Source organism: Daphnia pulicaria, chromosome 1 (assembly GCF_021234035.1).
Source record: "Daphnia pulicaria isolate SC F1-1A chromosome 1, SC_F0-13Bv2, whole genome shotgun sequence".
Lineage (NCBI taxonomy): Eukaryota > Metazoa > Arthropoda > Branchiopoda > Diplostraca > Daphniidae > Daphnia > Daphnia pulicaria.
In genome coordinates this window covers 2,690,842-2,707,871 of record NC_060913.1, presented here as the reverse complement: position 1 = coordinate 2,707,871, position 17,030 = coordinate 2,690,842, and the positions used below count along the sequence as shown (strand labels likewise).

The 17,030-nt window shown below is 37.7% G+C and overlaps 1 protein-coding gene across 1 annotated transcript; it reads left to right on the top strand.

Moving 5' to 3' along the window:
• The first annotated feature begins 76 nt into the window (after positions 1-76).
• On the top strand, positions 77-1,255 carry LOC124320907 (cullin-2-like). The gene is made up of 6 exons (XM_046783811.1): positions 77-402; positions 486-571; positions 627-741; positions 785-829; positions 895-1,138; positions 1,196-1,255. The coding sequence occupies exons 1-6, from the start codon at positions 77-79 to the stop codon at positions 1,253-1,255; spliced, it is 876 nt and encodes a 291-aa protein (XP_046639767.1).
• Positions 1,256-17,030: the final 15,775 nt, after the last annotated feature.

Here is a 17,030-nt window from a genome sequence, read left to right as displayed (position 1 = left end):
TGCGTGCGTCATTTCCGAGAATATCACGTTGATCTTTGAAAATTTTACGTTTGAATGAACTGGACACAAAATCATAATGTCAATAGAACCAAGAGCAAACGATTTCGGCTCAACTTGGGCAAATTTTAAGGAAGTTTTAAAATGTGTGGTTACACTTGAAAACATTTCAAAAAGTACATGGGAAAATGCCTTTAGTAATGTCTATTTTCTGTGTGTGGCCACGGAACAAACAGCAAAAACTTACAAGCAATTGTACCAAGAGACACAAGAATTTTTAGAGAAGCATGTTAAATCACTTCTGACCAGAGTGAATGAGAAAAGTCAAGAAAAGCGTCTTACAGAGTATTACACTTTATGGCAGCAATACAGCAAAGGGATGGAAGATGTGAACAACCTGTACAAGTAAGCTTACATTTTCTCAAAAAAATTATTATTTAATGTTGTTTAATGTAAAAAATCATGTTTTTTTCTGAAAAACAATGTAGGTATCTCAACGATAATTATATTCAACCTCAAAGGATAGCAGTTCTGTGTGGGACAGTGCACTGCATTATGATAATTGAAGAATTGGGTAATAAGAATTTGTTTGATTGGTTTTGCTGATTCTCATCTAACTTTCTTTTCAGGCCTGCATTTATGGAAGAAGTATGTTATCGCACTATTGAAGGCTGAGTTGCTATCAATAGTTTTGGGAGCCCTTCATGATGATCGAACTGGTCTATCTATGACATGCAAGGAAAAGTCAATTATTAACGGTGTCCTTCTGTCATCTGTTGCTGTTTAGAAGTACGAGAAGAAGGTTTTTAGAAGAAACTGGTGAATATTACCGGTGAGTACTATCTGGAGAAAAAAATGGTATAAAGTTTTTATTTTATCTGTCTTGTAAAATGTTAGTCTAGAAGCCAGTCAGCTACTGCAAGAAGAAGTTTCCAAGTTTATGACAAAAATTTTGGAACGTTTGGACAAAGAAGATGTTCGTAGTGCGGAATTTCTGCAAAAAAGTTCTTACATTAAAGTACGAAGAATATGCGAGGAAAGAATGGTAGTGGATCAATTGGAAGCTATCCAAAACGAATGCCCAACAGTAGTTCAAAACGAACGCAAAGATGATCTTAGAAATGCCTTCAAGTTATTGAAGGTAAAAGCTATTTTTCTTTCAACCAAACATTTGAATTGTTGCTAATATTTTGTTTAGTTAACTCTGGGTGAATTGTCTGTTCTGGCATCGCATTACGGTGAACACATAAAAAAATAAGGATTGGATACTGTGACGTCACCAATCCAGTTTGTAGAGGGGATCATTACCATTCATTCCAAGTACACACTTTTCAGCAACACTGTTTTCAGTAATGATCCGGTGTTCGTCAGCGCTCGAGATATTGCTTTCTCGGCAGTCGTCAACCAAACCACTAACGAACATTTCAAGACTCCCCAATTTTTTCCTACCTATTGCGACTATCTTCTGAAAAAGTCAAGAAAAAATAGATACAACACAGAAGTTGACAAAAAATTGACAAAGTTCATGGACGTACTCAAGTACCTAAATGAAAAGAATGTCTTTGCTCAACAAATTAAAACTCGCATGTGGAAAAAATTTGGGAACAAAAATTCGGCAAATGTTGGCTGATTCTACTTTTTCTTTCGACTTGACCAAGAAATTTAATGAAATGGCTTAAGTTGATTCTGAATCTTTCCAAGTTTTCTCGACTCACGTTCTAAAATCCAGAACGTGGCCAATCGAACAAAGCACTTCTAGTTTTGCCAAGAGTTAAAAGGCCGGCAGCTTACATGGCTGTACAACTTGAGCAAAGGGGACGTTCAACTCAAATATTTGAACAAGCACTACACGATAACAATGGGAACCTTCCAGATAGCAATCCTTCTGGCCTTTCAAAAGACCGACCCCAAGACTTGTGGAGAACTGATGGGAATCACCAAGCTGAATCCGGCTCAATTTCAAAGCACCATCCAGTTCTTAGTCAATTCGAAGCTGTTGGCAGTAGCTGCTGGAAATCAGGATTTGTCCCAACCCTCAACAGTAATCTCCCTGAACACGGATTTTTGGAGCAGCCGATCCAAGTTTCGGTTAGAGACTGTCCCAGAAACCGAAGCGACGAGATCTTTCATAATCAAAGACAGGAAGGAATACCTGCAGGTAAAAAATACGTGGATATTTCAGTGCATTACATTAGAGATCCTAAATACTTAAAGCTTGTTTTGTACATCCGGTTATAGGCCGTAATCGTTCGAATTATGACGATCAAGAAGAATCTTCACCAAAATGTCTTAATTCAGGAGGTGTTGAGTATTTCTAAAAGCCGGTTTGATGCTTCGGTTGACTTGGTTCAAGAGTGTATTAAGACGCAGATCGGAAAGAAGTACCTTGAAGAAACTTCAACGAATGAGTACCGCTTCTATGGCATAGAAAATGTAATCTCAGCATGTTATTGAGCAATAACCATGATGTAATGCCGTGAAAATTTTGAAAATGTTGAAAACAAAACAGCGTCGAGCTGGTCGAGTTCGTGTCTGAAAGTCTGTGTATTTGCCTGAAACCAAAAAAATTTTTCGAAAAATCTCTCCAGATGCATCTTTTTACGAAACACAAAAACACCGGTCCGTTACCCCGCGATAGTATGCATAGTTAAACCTGAAATTTCCGAAGTATCTTCAATCGATTAGAGAAATAAATATAGAAATAAAATGAGTAGTTGTAACTCATTGAAAAAAATTTTCCAGTTTAAAAATTAACCTTTAAAAATTAATTTATTATAACAATAACATTACAAACCTTAATCAAAAGTAGTTGAAGTCCCTTTCATAGATTTTAGCCAAATTGAGTTTTTCCGCATATTTCATAACAACCTGATGATGGAAATCATTTATCATTGAAGTGGGTTTTATCTTTACATTGTTCTTCATGTTGTACAGATCATCCTCTGAATTTCAGAAAGATAATTTAGTTTCCTATTTTAAGACTAGTATATCATTAACAATTCATACCAAAAAATGCCTTTTGGTTTCCTTATGAAGATTAGAAACAGCTTTGCGTGCAGCTAGGAAGGCATAATGTTGATGTTTAGTGGTCATTGTTGCAGATGTTTCAGCAGTAAGATTGTCCAATGTGATAGCTGTAACACCAGGATAGAATCAAAAATTGATTATAAAATATTAGAAAAATAGTATTTTGAAGCTTTAGCATGAAATCGGAAGCTCTGAGACACAAACTAGAGTATGGCCCATGCCCATACTGTATGGGCATGGAGACCCTCTCCATACCCCTGACTATAGCTACTTTGAAATCGCTAAAAATTACACGGAACATTCTACAAATTACGCGGAACATGCATAGCCTACCTAAGATACAGCAGACGAAAAAAAAGATGGCCGACATTCGAAAAATTTTATCTTGAAGACAAGGCCATCAGCTGTTCGTCCCATCATGAAAGAGGAAAGGAGGAGACGCTGCTGACTTTTCATCTGCTAGACTGCGCCAACCCGTAACGATAGCAACCAGCGAAAGCCCAGATTTTCACAGACTTGGCTACTCTTCCGCCTCTGGTGGCAGAAAAAGGAACGAATTCTTCCCCTGAGGCAGATATCATCATCGCCTCAAAAATTTGCCCGACCAACTCCTCAGTCCTCCTCCATTCCTCCTTCATGGTCCCATTAGCTGTTCGCCCCATCAGCTGTTCTCCCTTCCCAAGTCAGTGGCGTGTACCGAACGAAAAAAAGTCGATTATTTGAAAGTTCGAGTTGATTTGTCGACTTCGACTTCATTTTTTCAACCCGACTAAAAGTCGACTTAAATTTGACTTTTTTCGACTTTCTTCGACTTTCATTTTTGTGTTCGACTTTTTTTTATCGACTTTAATCGACTTTTCCATCAAAAGTCGAAAAGTCAAAGCACAATTTTGATATTTTGCAACCCTGGTGTACTGGTCGCCGGTGCAAAATGCAGTGCAGTCAAGTCTCAAGTACAGACTACAGTAACAGTTGCACTTGCTCTTGCTTTGCAGATACAATTAGCAGACTTCTTTCTTCAACATATTTCATCTCAAATATTCAATTGCCTAGTTGTCGAAGCTCGTCGTTCCCTCTTGGGTCGTCCAATATCTGAATTGCTGGCAGAACAGTGACTGCAGATAGGTCTTTGGCACCTCAAAATGTGGATATGAGTTTGTTTTGTTTTATAATACCCCTCCCGAAATGTATGCACCCAAATTGGCTGGTGCTCTTACAAAATAGAAGGGTAAAAAAAGGAAGAAACAAAGACAACTAAAATCGAGAAAATACAACACATTCATTCATGTAATAACGGTTGAAAGTTCCATGTTTTTTTACACTTTTTCTCTTTTAGTATAAACTAGAAATTACGATCTTGAAACGTGATTTCTACGGATGTATATGAGGGTCTCCCTGTTGAGAGTAAATTATGGTATGATAGTCGACTTTTAGTCGAATTTTTCGACTTTTAGTCGACTTTTAGTCGACTTTTTCGACTCTACATCAAAAGTTCGGAAAAGTTCGGTAAAAGTCGATTAAAGTCGACTTTTTTCGACTCGACTTTCCATTTTACAAAAGTCGGTTGACTTGGACTCGGCATTTTTAAGTTCGGTACACGCCACTGTCCCAAGTCTCTTTTCTGTTGTTTTTCACAAGAGTTCTGCCAGAATAATTAGTAGTAATTTGAATTTCAAAGCTGTTGTTCAAGTCTTTTACTTCTTGACTACTTTTACTAGAGTGAAAATGACAGGCTTACCTGAAAATACAGATACACCACGCGATAGGTGGTTTCCCACTACTTCTACGTTGACGGGAGCAAAAGTAAGTGTTGTGATTCAATTCTTCTTCTTTTTAAAACAATCAATTTCAGGGAGAATGCCTTCACAGCCGACGCATTCGGCTGAGGGATCCAGCTGACAAATTGTGGCAATTGGCGGTTGCAAACCGCCACAAAGCTATCCACATCCATTAACCAAATCTCCTGCAGGAGTTTGAATTTGTCTACCAACAACATCCAATCGCTCGCATCGAGGGACGAGCGGGATTCCAAATCTGCAACGGAATTTAAAACTCCGGGTAAATGGTTTGCCAATAAAGTAATACGCCGAGATTCACACCAGTCGACAATTTGAGCCGAAATGGAAGAAAGGGAAAGCGAGTGTGTACCACCACATTTGTTAATATACGCTACTGCCGTCGTATTATCCAAAAACAAATGTATTGATATACCGTGGGGACCTTAAGTAAAAGTTTGCAGTACATATAACGCGCCCAATAACTCAAGTTCATTAATATGGCGTGAACTATCAGCCGGTGGCCAAGGGCCTCATCGTGTTGTGACGCCATCACAAACCGCGCCCCAACCCTGCAATGATGCATGGGAAAAAATTGTCAAGTCTGGGCAAGAGGGGAGAATGGCCTTGCCGTTTGATCTTCGAAGGCGGTCAACCCACCACTTGATGTCTAAACGGGCCCCAGGGTTCAAAGAGATAAGCTGGTTCAAATCATGAAAACGATGCATCAACCGGATGTAGAACTGCTGTAAAAGTCTGGAGTGACCTTGAGCGAAAGGCACCGTGGGAATGGACCACGAAACATTTCCCAAGAGTTTAGCAATATTTCGTAACTGCACTAGATCGCTGTCAAGGAGAGAATTGCACAGGGCAAGAATAGACTCGACTTTGAGAAGAGGAAGGGAAAGTGTCAAATTTCGAGTGTCGATGTCAAGACCAAGAAATTCTAAAAATTGAGAAGGGGAAAAAACTGATTTCTCATAGTTTACGAGAAAACCAACTGACGTCAATAAGTCGATGATAAGATGCAAATGACGAATGGCTTCCTTGGGCGAAGCTCCCATGACCAAAATATCATCTAAATAAATAATGAATCTAATGCCCATAGCCCGTAAACGAGCTATCAAAGGTTTCAAATTTTTTTGAAACGATTGTAGCCTTAAAAGCAGACAAACGAAAAATTAGTATTTCAGATCTCTAATGCAGTATATTTATTTCTTACCTCAAGGTAAACTGCCCTCTCTTTGATTATGGAAGAATAAACAGGCTCGTGTTCTTGGACAGACTTCCGGACAGCTCTCAACACAAACTTGGGATCTTTGGTTGCTAAAAAGCATGTTGAGGGAAATTTTTGTTGATGGTTGAAAAACTTGCTGATTGGCTAACAACAGCTTCTCGTCAACAAGGCTCTGAACCGCCCTTTAAAATCAACCAGCTTGAGCATGTGGCTTTTAACAATTCTTCGCAGGTCACTGCATCGGTGTGTTGGAACGCAATTAGCATGGCCACTTGGAAGGTGTTCATGGTAATAGTGTAAATACTCTTTAAGTAATTGAGTTTCACTTCTACTTCACTCATGGGTAGCCACGTAAGCTTCCGTCCTGTGTATAGTCCACGATAAGAATCCTCGAAGATTTGAACTGATTTCGCCAGTTCTTGTGGAAGGGCAAAATCAACAGATCAGCTGTGTCGGAATGGCCAGTTGACGGATTTCATGAAGCGCATCGAGAAATGGATACCAGCCAGTTCAGGTTGATGTTGGGTCGACAGAAAACTTTTCAGTTAATTCGGTTGACAGCGACGCATCATCGAGCATATCCCGAAGTTTTGAAGCAAAATTGTGTTCCCAGACCACTTCCAATCGGTTAATCATCGCCAGTTCTTCGTCCATGTTCATTAGACTTCATTAGACGAAAAATAATCGTTTTTCCAACAATTGCGTGTACCATTTTTCCGCAATGTCTTTGTCATCAATGTAATCGAATACGGTCACACACTTTGATAGCTTTTCATCAAGTTTTGTGTCGGCAGTACCGTCTTTTGATGACTTCTTCAGAAGAAAATCGACATATTTGGCCAGCATCTCGGGAGTTTTGCATTGAATGTTGACTTGATGGTTTACCACAGCAGAACATGTCCTATCTAGAGCGCTTTTAAAAAGCGTATCGTTGCTGAACACGGTTTTTATGATTTCCTTGTACTTCGACTGTACGTTTAAAATGCTCTCTACGAACTCGATAGGTATGTTGCGTCCAGACAGGTTAGTCACTCCTCTCAGCCCTTGCTGCTTTATGTGTTCAGTAAGTTGTGACACCAAAACTGATAATCCTACCGGAAACCTGAAATAAACACCAAAGATCAGAATTCCATCGAAATGCTCTTTCTACAACAGGAGGAGAGATAATATTACCAAGTTTATACAAAAAAAATAATTTTGTCATGCCGCTTTAATGATATTCAGCGTTAATACTAGTTGCAGCAGCATTAACAAATTTCTCGCCATACGGGTAGGTCACATATTTATAGAGACGGGTGTACGCTGGTCCTACTACCTTGTCAAGGACGGCGTGCCATTCGAAAAATAATAAAGAGCTGCTGACAATGCAAAATGGCAAGAGAAAAACCACAACCAACGATGATGGCAAATCTCCAAAAGGTTTTGCTTCAAGGTTTCTTACGAGATTTTACAAAAAGTGGCTTAGATTTTTTTGGCCCCCTCACAGTTGTCATCGGGAGTCGATCGGAGAAGTGGTACTGGCTACTAATCACCTGCTTAGTGACTCGAAACCTAAACCTGGAGGTGCTGCACTCTATGAGCTCAGATTCATTCATGATGGCGCTCAGGCGTTTGATTGCCTACCGCGGAAAAATCTGACGGCATCTTTAACGAAAACGGTACAAATATCGTCGCTGGAGAAAAGGAACTAGAAGTCTTAGCAAATCTGAACGCAAGAAAAGTCAGGTAAGAACTGCCATATTCAAAAGGAAATCGGAAAAGAATCTTTTCCTACACTACTAGATAGTAGCTACTATAAACACGGAACAGAGGAAAGCATTTTGTTTGTGTCTTTTTTCCTTTTTATCCACAGTAGTACATGTGTGTGTGTTAAACAAATCAGAGATTACCCCTGTGGGAAGAGAGAGAGCGAGCTGCCTGAGAAAGCTTATTTATTGGTTCCACTTTTCTAAAGGGATTAAAGGGTTGAATATCTACAAGGCTTTACAGTTTTCACAGTGATTCAAAGAGCGTCAATGTTATCCACACGGGACCAATCATCGAACCATCATCAGACCAATTGCCCCTCTCTACCCGTGGAATAGCCTTAGAACACGGAGGACAAAAAGAAAAGAAGTCGAATTAAGAAATTTCAACTTTTACCCTCTTCTTCGCCACCAATATATTCCACCCTTCTAGCAAATTTTCCGTTGCAAGGATGAACTATGTATTTCCTTTCCGAATGGAAGAATATCCCGCCAGTCTGTCCTTGGTCTAAACGTGGGACATCCAAATGTCGCACCGCAGTATGTCCCAATGCGGACAGACCATAACCGTCACCAAACGGATACTGTGGGGATAAAAACTTATGGAAAGTTAGCCACTTCTTGTTCTAATACAAAAAATGATATTGTAGATTCAGAAGTATTTTTTAAAAAAAATTATTATTACATCGCTCGTACGCAATTTGATATTTTCGAACATTACGTATGGATGATATGCGGTGGAAAGGTTGACGGATATCATTAGGAAATAAAATATTTGCTGTCCCAAATGAAAAGAAAGTCCTATGTATATCACTTGTAGTTACCAAAAGGACTAGACGTCAATTGGAGTTGGGGTCAAAAAATGATATTCTACGGATTCTACGGTCTGCTTGCAGGGTAAGAGTAGCAGGGTAAGACTTCGCGGATACCACACCACTCGAGATAGCTTGTGGTTGATTTAATAATGAAAACCCATGTATCCAACACCATAACTCTTATACGAATTTAAAAATAGCGAAAAGTAAAGAATATAGTTCTTTATCTTTCTGGAAAAAACCAAGGAAGTTAGTATGCGCACTCTTAATGTATGAAAAGGAATTCCCGCAGTCATCGTTAGTCTAAGACTTATCTCGTGTGGGTTAAAAAACCAAAATTTGAATAAAGTTTTTTGTTGTGAAAAACTAAAAAAAGCGTCAACTATGCCGACTCTCCCCTACTGTAATGCGATGTCTATTAGAGACTTCTGCATTAAATCTGCGTACCAAATCAGAGTCGACGAATGATAAAGGTCGTTGCATGAAATTTAGATTTTTTTAAAACATACTTGGCTGTAATCGACGCTGATTTTCACGCTGATTCTCATGGTATTATGTAATATTTTTGAAATCAACACAGTATGTGTATTTCTACTGCAAAGTTTGAATAAGTTTTTCCCATTTTAAAACGGGCCCCCAGTCATTTTTTATTTGTGGGTTTTGATTACTGATCTATTTGCAGACGAACTTCATTCAAATCACCCTTTTTGTGCTGTCTACGGCTGCCTACATCCCTTTTTTGCCCTTAGAATTTAGAGCCGAAATACGAAAAGGGTTCTTTACTACCATTTGGGTAGCGAGTAAGTAAGAGACAATGCAAGTGTTATGCTTAACTTTCTTTTTAAATGGCCGGCTTAACACAAATGGGGCAAGAACTGATGAATAACAAATACTTTATTGGCTGTAGTCTTCTAGGTTTATCAGAAACAGAAAGGAAACTTAAGGTTCCCTCAGAACCAAACGATCTGCAAGGGCGATGAGAATTCGGCGGGTGGATCGGTCTTGATTGGCTCTTCGACACTGGGCTCTTCTGAAACGTTCGAGTGTCTTCAGTAATTGAATCAAAGAGAGCAGCCACCAGATCATAGTTATAAGCGGCAGGCGAGGAGACTGGAGGCTGGCGTGGTACACGCTTTCTATAGTTCTCTTTGGGGCTGCCTTTCTGTGGGTTTGACCCGAGCAACTTTTTTAGCATTCTTTTACCCATTTTCTTTCTTCATATTCTTTGGTGTAACGAAATTAATAAATTCGGCAACATGTCTTTTGGATTTGTCTCAATTTTTTTTAGCCTGAGCTTCCTTTGTGGTGACATAATCACTGGCTGATGAAACGATGGCTGGTTTGACTGGCAGCATCTTAGCTAGATAAAAAGGTTTTAACCATAACTTTTTAAACGCAACGTTAGCTGTATTACATTTTCCGATCAGAGGGCTGATTGGTGTCGGGACTCGGGAGCCATTCAGGGACGGGCCGCAAGGTCTTTCTTTCTCTAAAGAACTTGGGGTCGTACTCTGGTCGGGGAGATATTTCTCCCTGCGTTGGCCTTGGTGCCATATTTGCCGGTTTGAGTTCTTATGACGGAAAAAGAAAGTACTTATTCCCTATCCCACAATTCTCACAAAATATAATCTCTTTCTTCATTTCTCTCTCCAATGAAATAAATTGCAGAAAAAAGCTTTTCCCTATTTTCGTTTTTTCCGAAAAATTCTAGTCACTTAATCGAAACTGGAATACATCAAATTTCCAAACATTGGCGAACTTGGAATACACTGATCACACGAAAAATGAAGGAAATATTTCAAAATTGGTGATAACCAAAAAATTCTTAGATAGTCCCTGTTAGAAATCTGCCAATTATTTTGTTCTTCGTTTCCACAAGCCATAACTGATTGATCTGAAGCAGTTTTACTTTGGCATACATCTAAAAGTGAGAACATTCAACAAATCTAAATAAGGATTCAATTGATGTAGAGTTACAACAAATAAATCTTTGTTCCAGTTAGAGTGCAACTTGCTCAAACCAGATTTGGATCCTGACTTGGATATTGGTAGCAGGAAACCCAATGCACAATCATTAATTACTTTTTTTATTTACATAAAGGTTATATTTTGCATCCAGGTTAGAAATTTAAGTAGATAAACAAATTGATGAACACTTCAATCTCATTTCCAAACTTCATTTCCATTGATGCAAAATGAAATGCGACCATGGGCTCCCTGGAAGAAATGTTATGATATCATTTCAAGGAAAAAAATACTTTGATTCTTGCGTTAACTCAACCATCGGTCAACCCAAAAATGGTCAAACAAATGAAGGAAACTGGTCAAAGGCGTTTTTGATTGATTTGCTTTTGATAGGATTCTAGGTAATTTGTCTTCAGAGCTTATTTTTTCTCATAGCTTAGGAACTCGCCTATCCATAAAAGCAAACCCCTCTAAACTTTATAGAAAAAAATTGCTAAAGAATGGACAAGAAGCTGAAAGAAAAAATTTAGTCATTTTTACAAGTTTATTGCACCATGGTGGCCCCACCCACTTTTGGATGGCCGCCAAAACCTGACGTCACAACCACGACGTCATATGGACTCAGCAGCCTCCGAGTGAGTTATCTCCCCAAACTGGACCAGCTGTCACGCAAGCCCAGAACGGCTACTACGCCGACTCAAATCGACTAAAAGAAGTGCTGACCCGGCGATCCATTCACCTTATATAATCCCTGTAACATTTCTCTCTCTCAGTGTCCTGGACACTAACACTCTATATATGCCCACGTTCTCTTCCCTGCATTCCCACTTATAAACTAAGACGAGCCAATACATCAGTCTACCACTCCTAGCTGATCTTGTTCTTTCCTGTCAAGTTAAACTTTACACAAGCACTTAATTTGAAGCACATTTCGTCATTTCGGCATTCCAGAGGAAGTTGGATCAGAATTATGAATATTGAATGCACTCGCTAAAAAAGGAAGTCATCAACTAGATAATGCATTATTAAAATTTTTCTAAGATAAAAATTATAAACAGGGCTTAAAATCATATATTAGCGAGTAATTTTGCTGAATTTTAATTTAAATGGGAATTCTCGTGAATAGACTTGATCATAATGATATTGAGCAAAATAACTGACCGACAATTGAGGAATATTGCCTAAACGTCGCCCACCCCAAATTATTTTGGACACTCTTGACGAGTTATAAGAGAGTTATAAAATTCTTATTACGAAATTTCTGTTTGATGGGCTAATGTAAGTACGCGATTTTAGTAGTAACATTAAAATTAAAATTTTTTTGAACTATACAGTATGGGTGAGCTTGTCGTGAATCATTTCTCTTTTTTCTGGATTGTTGCCCGGGTTCCAATTGTGCTACCAGCGACATTCGTCTTATCGTTACTCTTAATAACTTCGTTTTGGATTAACTCGGCTGCAATTTTTTGTTCGTCTGGGCTTGCACTATTGTTTGTAGCAGTTGCAAGTTGTTTTCACCTTTGGTTTAATTCCGGGGCTTCAACATGGATGTAAGCATATTTGAAATTGTTTGGAAAGTAGTGGTAGGTTTAAATTAGAGCAATTTAAGTTTATTATGAATGGCTAAAAATCTATATTCTCTTTATTTACCAAACTGGTATTTACTAATAAGTGGTAAACAACACGTCATCAATCTATTCTCCTAAACGGTACTCGTTGGAAGATCAGGAGGGCTTTTGCTAATATATAAGTAGTCGTAGCATCCGTGGTACTCAGGAATGTGAGACATGTGAAGGTCAGTGTATTGAATTTACGATCATAATCCAAAAGTGTCTTTCTTATGGCACCCTCCAGGATAACAAAATAAGCCATCTATCTGATCGCAAGTTCTATGTCATTTGACCGATTTAAATCGTAAAGATTTCCCTGAAGTCGTCGAACGTGTTTACAAAAATGTTATGTGAACAACTTATTAGACTCATTTTATACTGAAGAAGAGGATAATCAAGAAGTAAGGGATTCTACTACATTATTAAAAAAGATTTCCAACGTTAGGCTTTCATTTAAATCAATGGCTTTCTCTGACAAGTTCTCTTTCTCTCATACCTTAAGCTTATAGAAATAATTCTCAATTGAATTTATATCTTTACGACCTACCGACTATGAGAACATTAGGTGTATTATACGACAAAGAAACTGATCTTGGCATCTCTTCTTCCCCTTACTGTGCTGAAATTAGAGCTCAAGCGCTCTGAGTCATATAAATTTTCTTCGGTCGTCTCTTTTGGTTCCAATCGATATCTTCATTTATTGGTTTGGATTCCAAACACTTCTGCAACGGATCACCATCGAGTATTCCTAACCAGCTTAGTGGCACCATGTACTAGGTGCTGAAAATCCGGCTGATGAGTGCAACCGAGTATTATTTCCTTCCGAGATTGTGGAAAGAAGCCATTGTCTCAACGGCCCCACTTTCTTGAAATTGTCTGTAAGTGATTGGCTGTCTACTATCAAACTTCCTAATCCTAGTGCAGAAGATCCGGAAGTAGTAGCTACGAATTTTGAATTATGCAAAGTTATGAAAGAAGTTACTTAGATATCGCAATTAATCTCCAATTCTAACTTACACTCTCAAGGTTGGATGGGAAGGGTTACATGAACCGATAAACAAAAGAAGATTTATAAGAAAAATACGAAACTTAAATGAATGAACATTCTTAAAGGATTTGCTTGTAACAAAATATTGTCAATTTTTATTTATATTGCATTGAAGGTAAGCAAATTATAGTTTTTCGTTGTTTACTCTTATTTTTCTCTTTTTTTCCAATACAAACATTGTCTTATTGTTCTTCAATAGCGGATCAGCTTCTGGTTTTTGCATCTGCTTTTGATTCTTTCCCTTCTTTCATGGCTGTTTCACTACATTCTGAAGACGACAACTATAATTGTCGAAGTTTTGTGCTACGGAAGTTACATCCAATGTTTCTTTAAATTTCCATTTGTGTCTATGCAGTTTACCGCTGATAAGTTGAGAAGGAACAAAAACATGAATGTGGAAAGCTTTATGTCAAACAAACAATAAACATGAATTCGTAATTGGGAAAGCAACAAGAAGGAACTTCTTTCTATGACTTTTAGCAAGCAATGTGGCAGCGAATTTGATAAAAAACGAGTATTGTTGAGATTTGCAACAGGCAGTAAAATAAACTTTTTTTGCACCTCGTCCACGGATCAAATGTCGCTGTTCCATGTAACTGGTAGTTAAGAAGATAATTTAGAAAATAAACAAAAAAATATGGAAAAATACTTTCCCAAGAATTAAGCTCACAGTAGATTGTAAAAACTTTTTCAAGCAAATTGATTGGAAAGTCAACTCTTTTTTAGCCAATTTGTTAAATATTTTGTCCATGACTTCGATCGTAGTAACGGTAATGTTTATTTTTCAAATTTTCCTAAATTTTTTTAGGATTGAGTCATAGTTTTTTTCTGTTATGATAGCGGAAGAGGGATTCCGAACCAAAAAAAGTTAACTGCCGATAAAAAAATTCGCACAAAATGACCTTAATACAAACTTTACCTCTAAAACCTTTTCCTATGCAAATAACGCAGCCGTCTTTATTTATACCTGTTTGAAATCGCCAATCCATGAAAACATTTAGTTTTTTTGAACAGAGATTTGATGGCTTTGGAAAACCCTAGTTCATCTGTACAGTTGTGATCGATAGTAACATATTTCTTCATAGCATCTGAAGCAGATGGTCTGGCTTTACCTACATTTGAATAACAATTTGATTTATGAATGTGGGAAATAAAATTTAAAATAGTCTATGATTAACTAGTAGTTTAAATTCGGGCTAAAAATGGAAACATTTATATCCATGTAGAACCCAGAACCCATGTAAATCCAACCCACAGTCGACTCAAGGAATAGTTCACCAAGGCAGTGGGAACGGTTTACGCAATGTAGCAAAAATCAGACGAATTCTCTTTCTATGCCAATGATGAGAAGCATTTTTCGTGTTTCTCTCGTATAGCAAACAAGTTGACTCCATTTCTCAAAGAAGGAGGAAATTTTTTGCATACTTGTAAAACTAAAAAAAGCAATTTACAAAAAACTTTTTGGTTGTACTTCGATGATAGGTCTTTTTCTAGATCTTTTCAGTAGTCAAACCAGTGTGAAAGTTTCCCATGACAAATTTCGTGGCCATATTTTCTTCATATTTTTACGTAGCTCCAGTTCCTTAAAAGGCTTGTCGGTGTCTTTCTTCTTCCGCTCGGTGTCTTTGGATGTTTTCTCATCTTCCTCGGCTGTCTCTTCTGCACCCTAATTGCAAACTCTGAGCATACTCTTTGTGCCATAAAGGATCTTCAGACCGGCTTCTTCGTAGTCGTCGAGCTCAGTATTTGTACGTTTTGTGCATAGGGAAGTTGAAAACGACCAGTTAGCTGTTGTTGGGATCACTTGTTTTCTGTGGACGCAGAGACTTCCATTTGGAAAATTACTTTGGGGGACTGGGTTCAACGGGGTCGGGAGCCGAATCAAGACTGGGCAGAGGTGGATTCATTATAATGAAGGCTCCTGATTAGAGACTCTGGAGTCTTGTTTTGAGTCGGCTGGACTGGCGTTGATGTGAGAGGGCATGCAAGAGTTGCACTTCTTGAAGTATTCAGCGATAAGGTGCTTTCAATGCTGTTCCACCCAGATTTTAGCACATTTTTTTTGTTCTCGAAAGGGAACTCCTCAAATTCCCAATCTTTTCTTTCAGAACATAGAGGAGACCGGACCCATGTGAGACAGGAGGTCATTTTAGAAAACGCGAGTAAAACTAGTCTAATTATATATTAAAAATCAGAATTTGGAACACGATTTTGTAGAGAATGCTATCTTCTTTCAGTTGCCATTCAAAATTCTGACTTGAAAAATTAATTCAAAATTTTCAACTTTTCATAGAGGAATTTTTTTCAGAAAAAACCGTTCAGCCTATAGATCTTTCATAATGTCTTGAACCCAAGACATAATGAATGTTTTATAACGTCACAAGAGTTTCTATGTGTTTTTTTTTATAAATGATTTTATTTATTGTATCTTTTATTTCTAAAGGGATTTTGATGGCAGAACAAAAAGTATCTCTTTTTGCAGTCAACAAAAGAGTTATGAACAATTAATGTTTCAAGCATGAAAAAAAACAGTAGAGGAACTGGGCTTGGTGAAGTCATGGTCTACATACGTCTATGCAGTGAAAGTGAGAGTTGGACAAGAGAAGATCGCTCGGTTGAAGAAATCCAAACTGGGATCACAACTCTCTGAAAACCTATTTACAAAAGTAATTTGTGTCCCCCAAACAATACAATATCTGAAATCCCTTAATTGAAACTAGGCTTAGGATTAATGCCAGTGTGCTAGAGTGTAGCTGCGGCAAATAAACAAAGGGACAATGCGCATCTTCATCGGATGATTTACTGTTTTTTTTTATTGTGCAGCATTGACGAGAAGGATATACCATATTAAAGAGTCCTGCATTTAACTGATAAGATAATATGCAGATTCACTTTGTCAGAAGTTTTAGTTGTTGTTTTGTTTGGGGGTGTATAAAAAAAATGTTTCGAAACCAATTTTCACTGTATTTAATGTATGACTGAACTTAAGGAATGAAGATATTTCAAGGAACATTGCATTTCTTTAACTCATTGACAATTTTATATATTTGCTTTCAGATTCTATAAATTTGACCCAAGTTTCTACGGTTGTTTTTGTAAGAATAAAAAAGCTTGGAGTTTTTACTGATTAAATATTTGTATAAAAGAAAACTTGAATGAACTTCCCAATGGCAGAGCCATTAATTCCTGATTTAGTCTTATGTTCCCGTTGCAAGTTCAATAAACAAATGCCTGATGTTTCCTTGTTTCGTCGTTCCGAAACATTTCATTCCCTTTAGGGAAAAAGGTATGCATTGAGATAGGAGGGGAGGTTACATGAACAGTTGAAAACGTAACGAACACATGGATTATTTTGACTTAGACTACGCTCATCAAACAAAAATTTGAAGTAATTATTGAATTTGCGGTAACCAAAGAATTCTTTGTTAGTTCCTAAATTTCATATACTTACCCAAAGTCATAACTGATAGACCTTAAGCAGTGTTACTTTGGCATACACATGGGAACATGAAAACCAACAGCAATAAGGATGCAATTGATGTATAGCAAAAAAATAAAATGTAAACTTCTCCTATTTTCTATTCAACTTGTTCAAACCAGAAATATGGATCAGGACTTAGATATATGTTGGTGGCACGGAACCGAATGCAGAAACAGTAATTATTTTTGATTTACACTTTCAAAGGGATCGAATTTTGCATCAAATTTTTTAATTCTTATTTCGAAACAACATTCTCCAAAATTGACGCAAAATGGACCGTAATACTATTTTAACTATGTGTTATACATACACTGTCGCAAATTGACGACA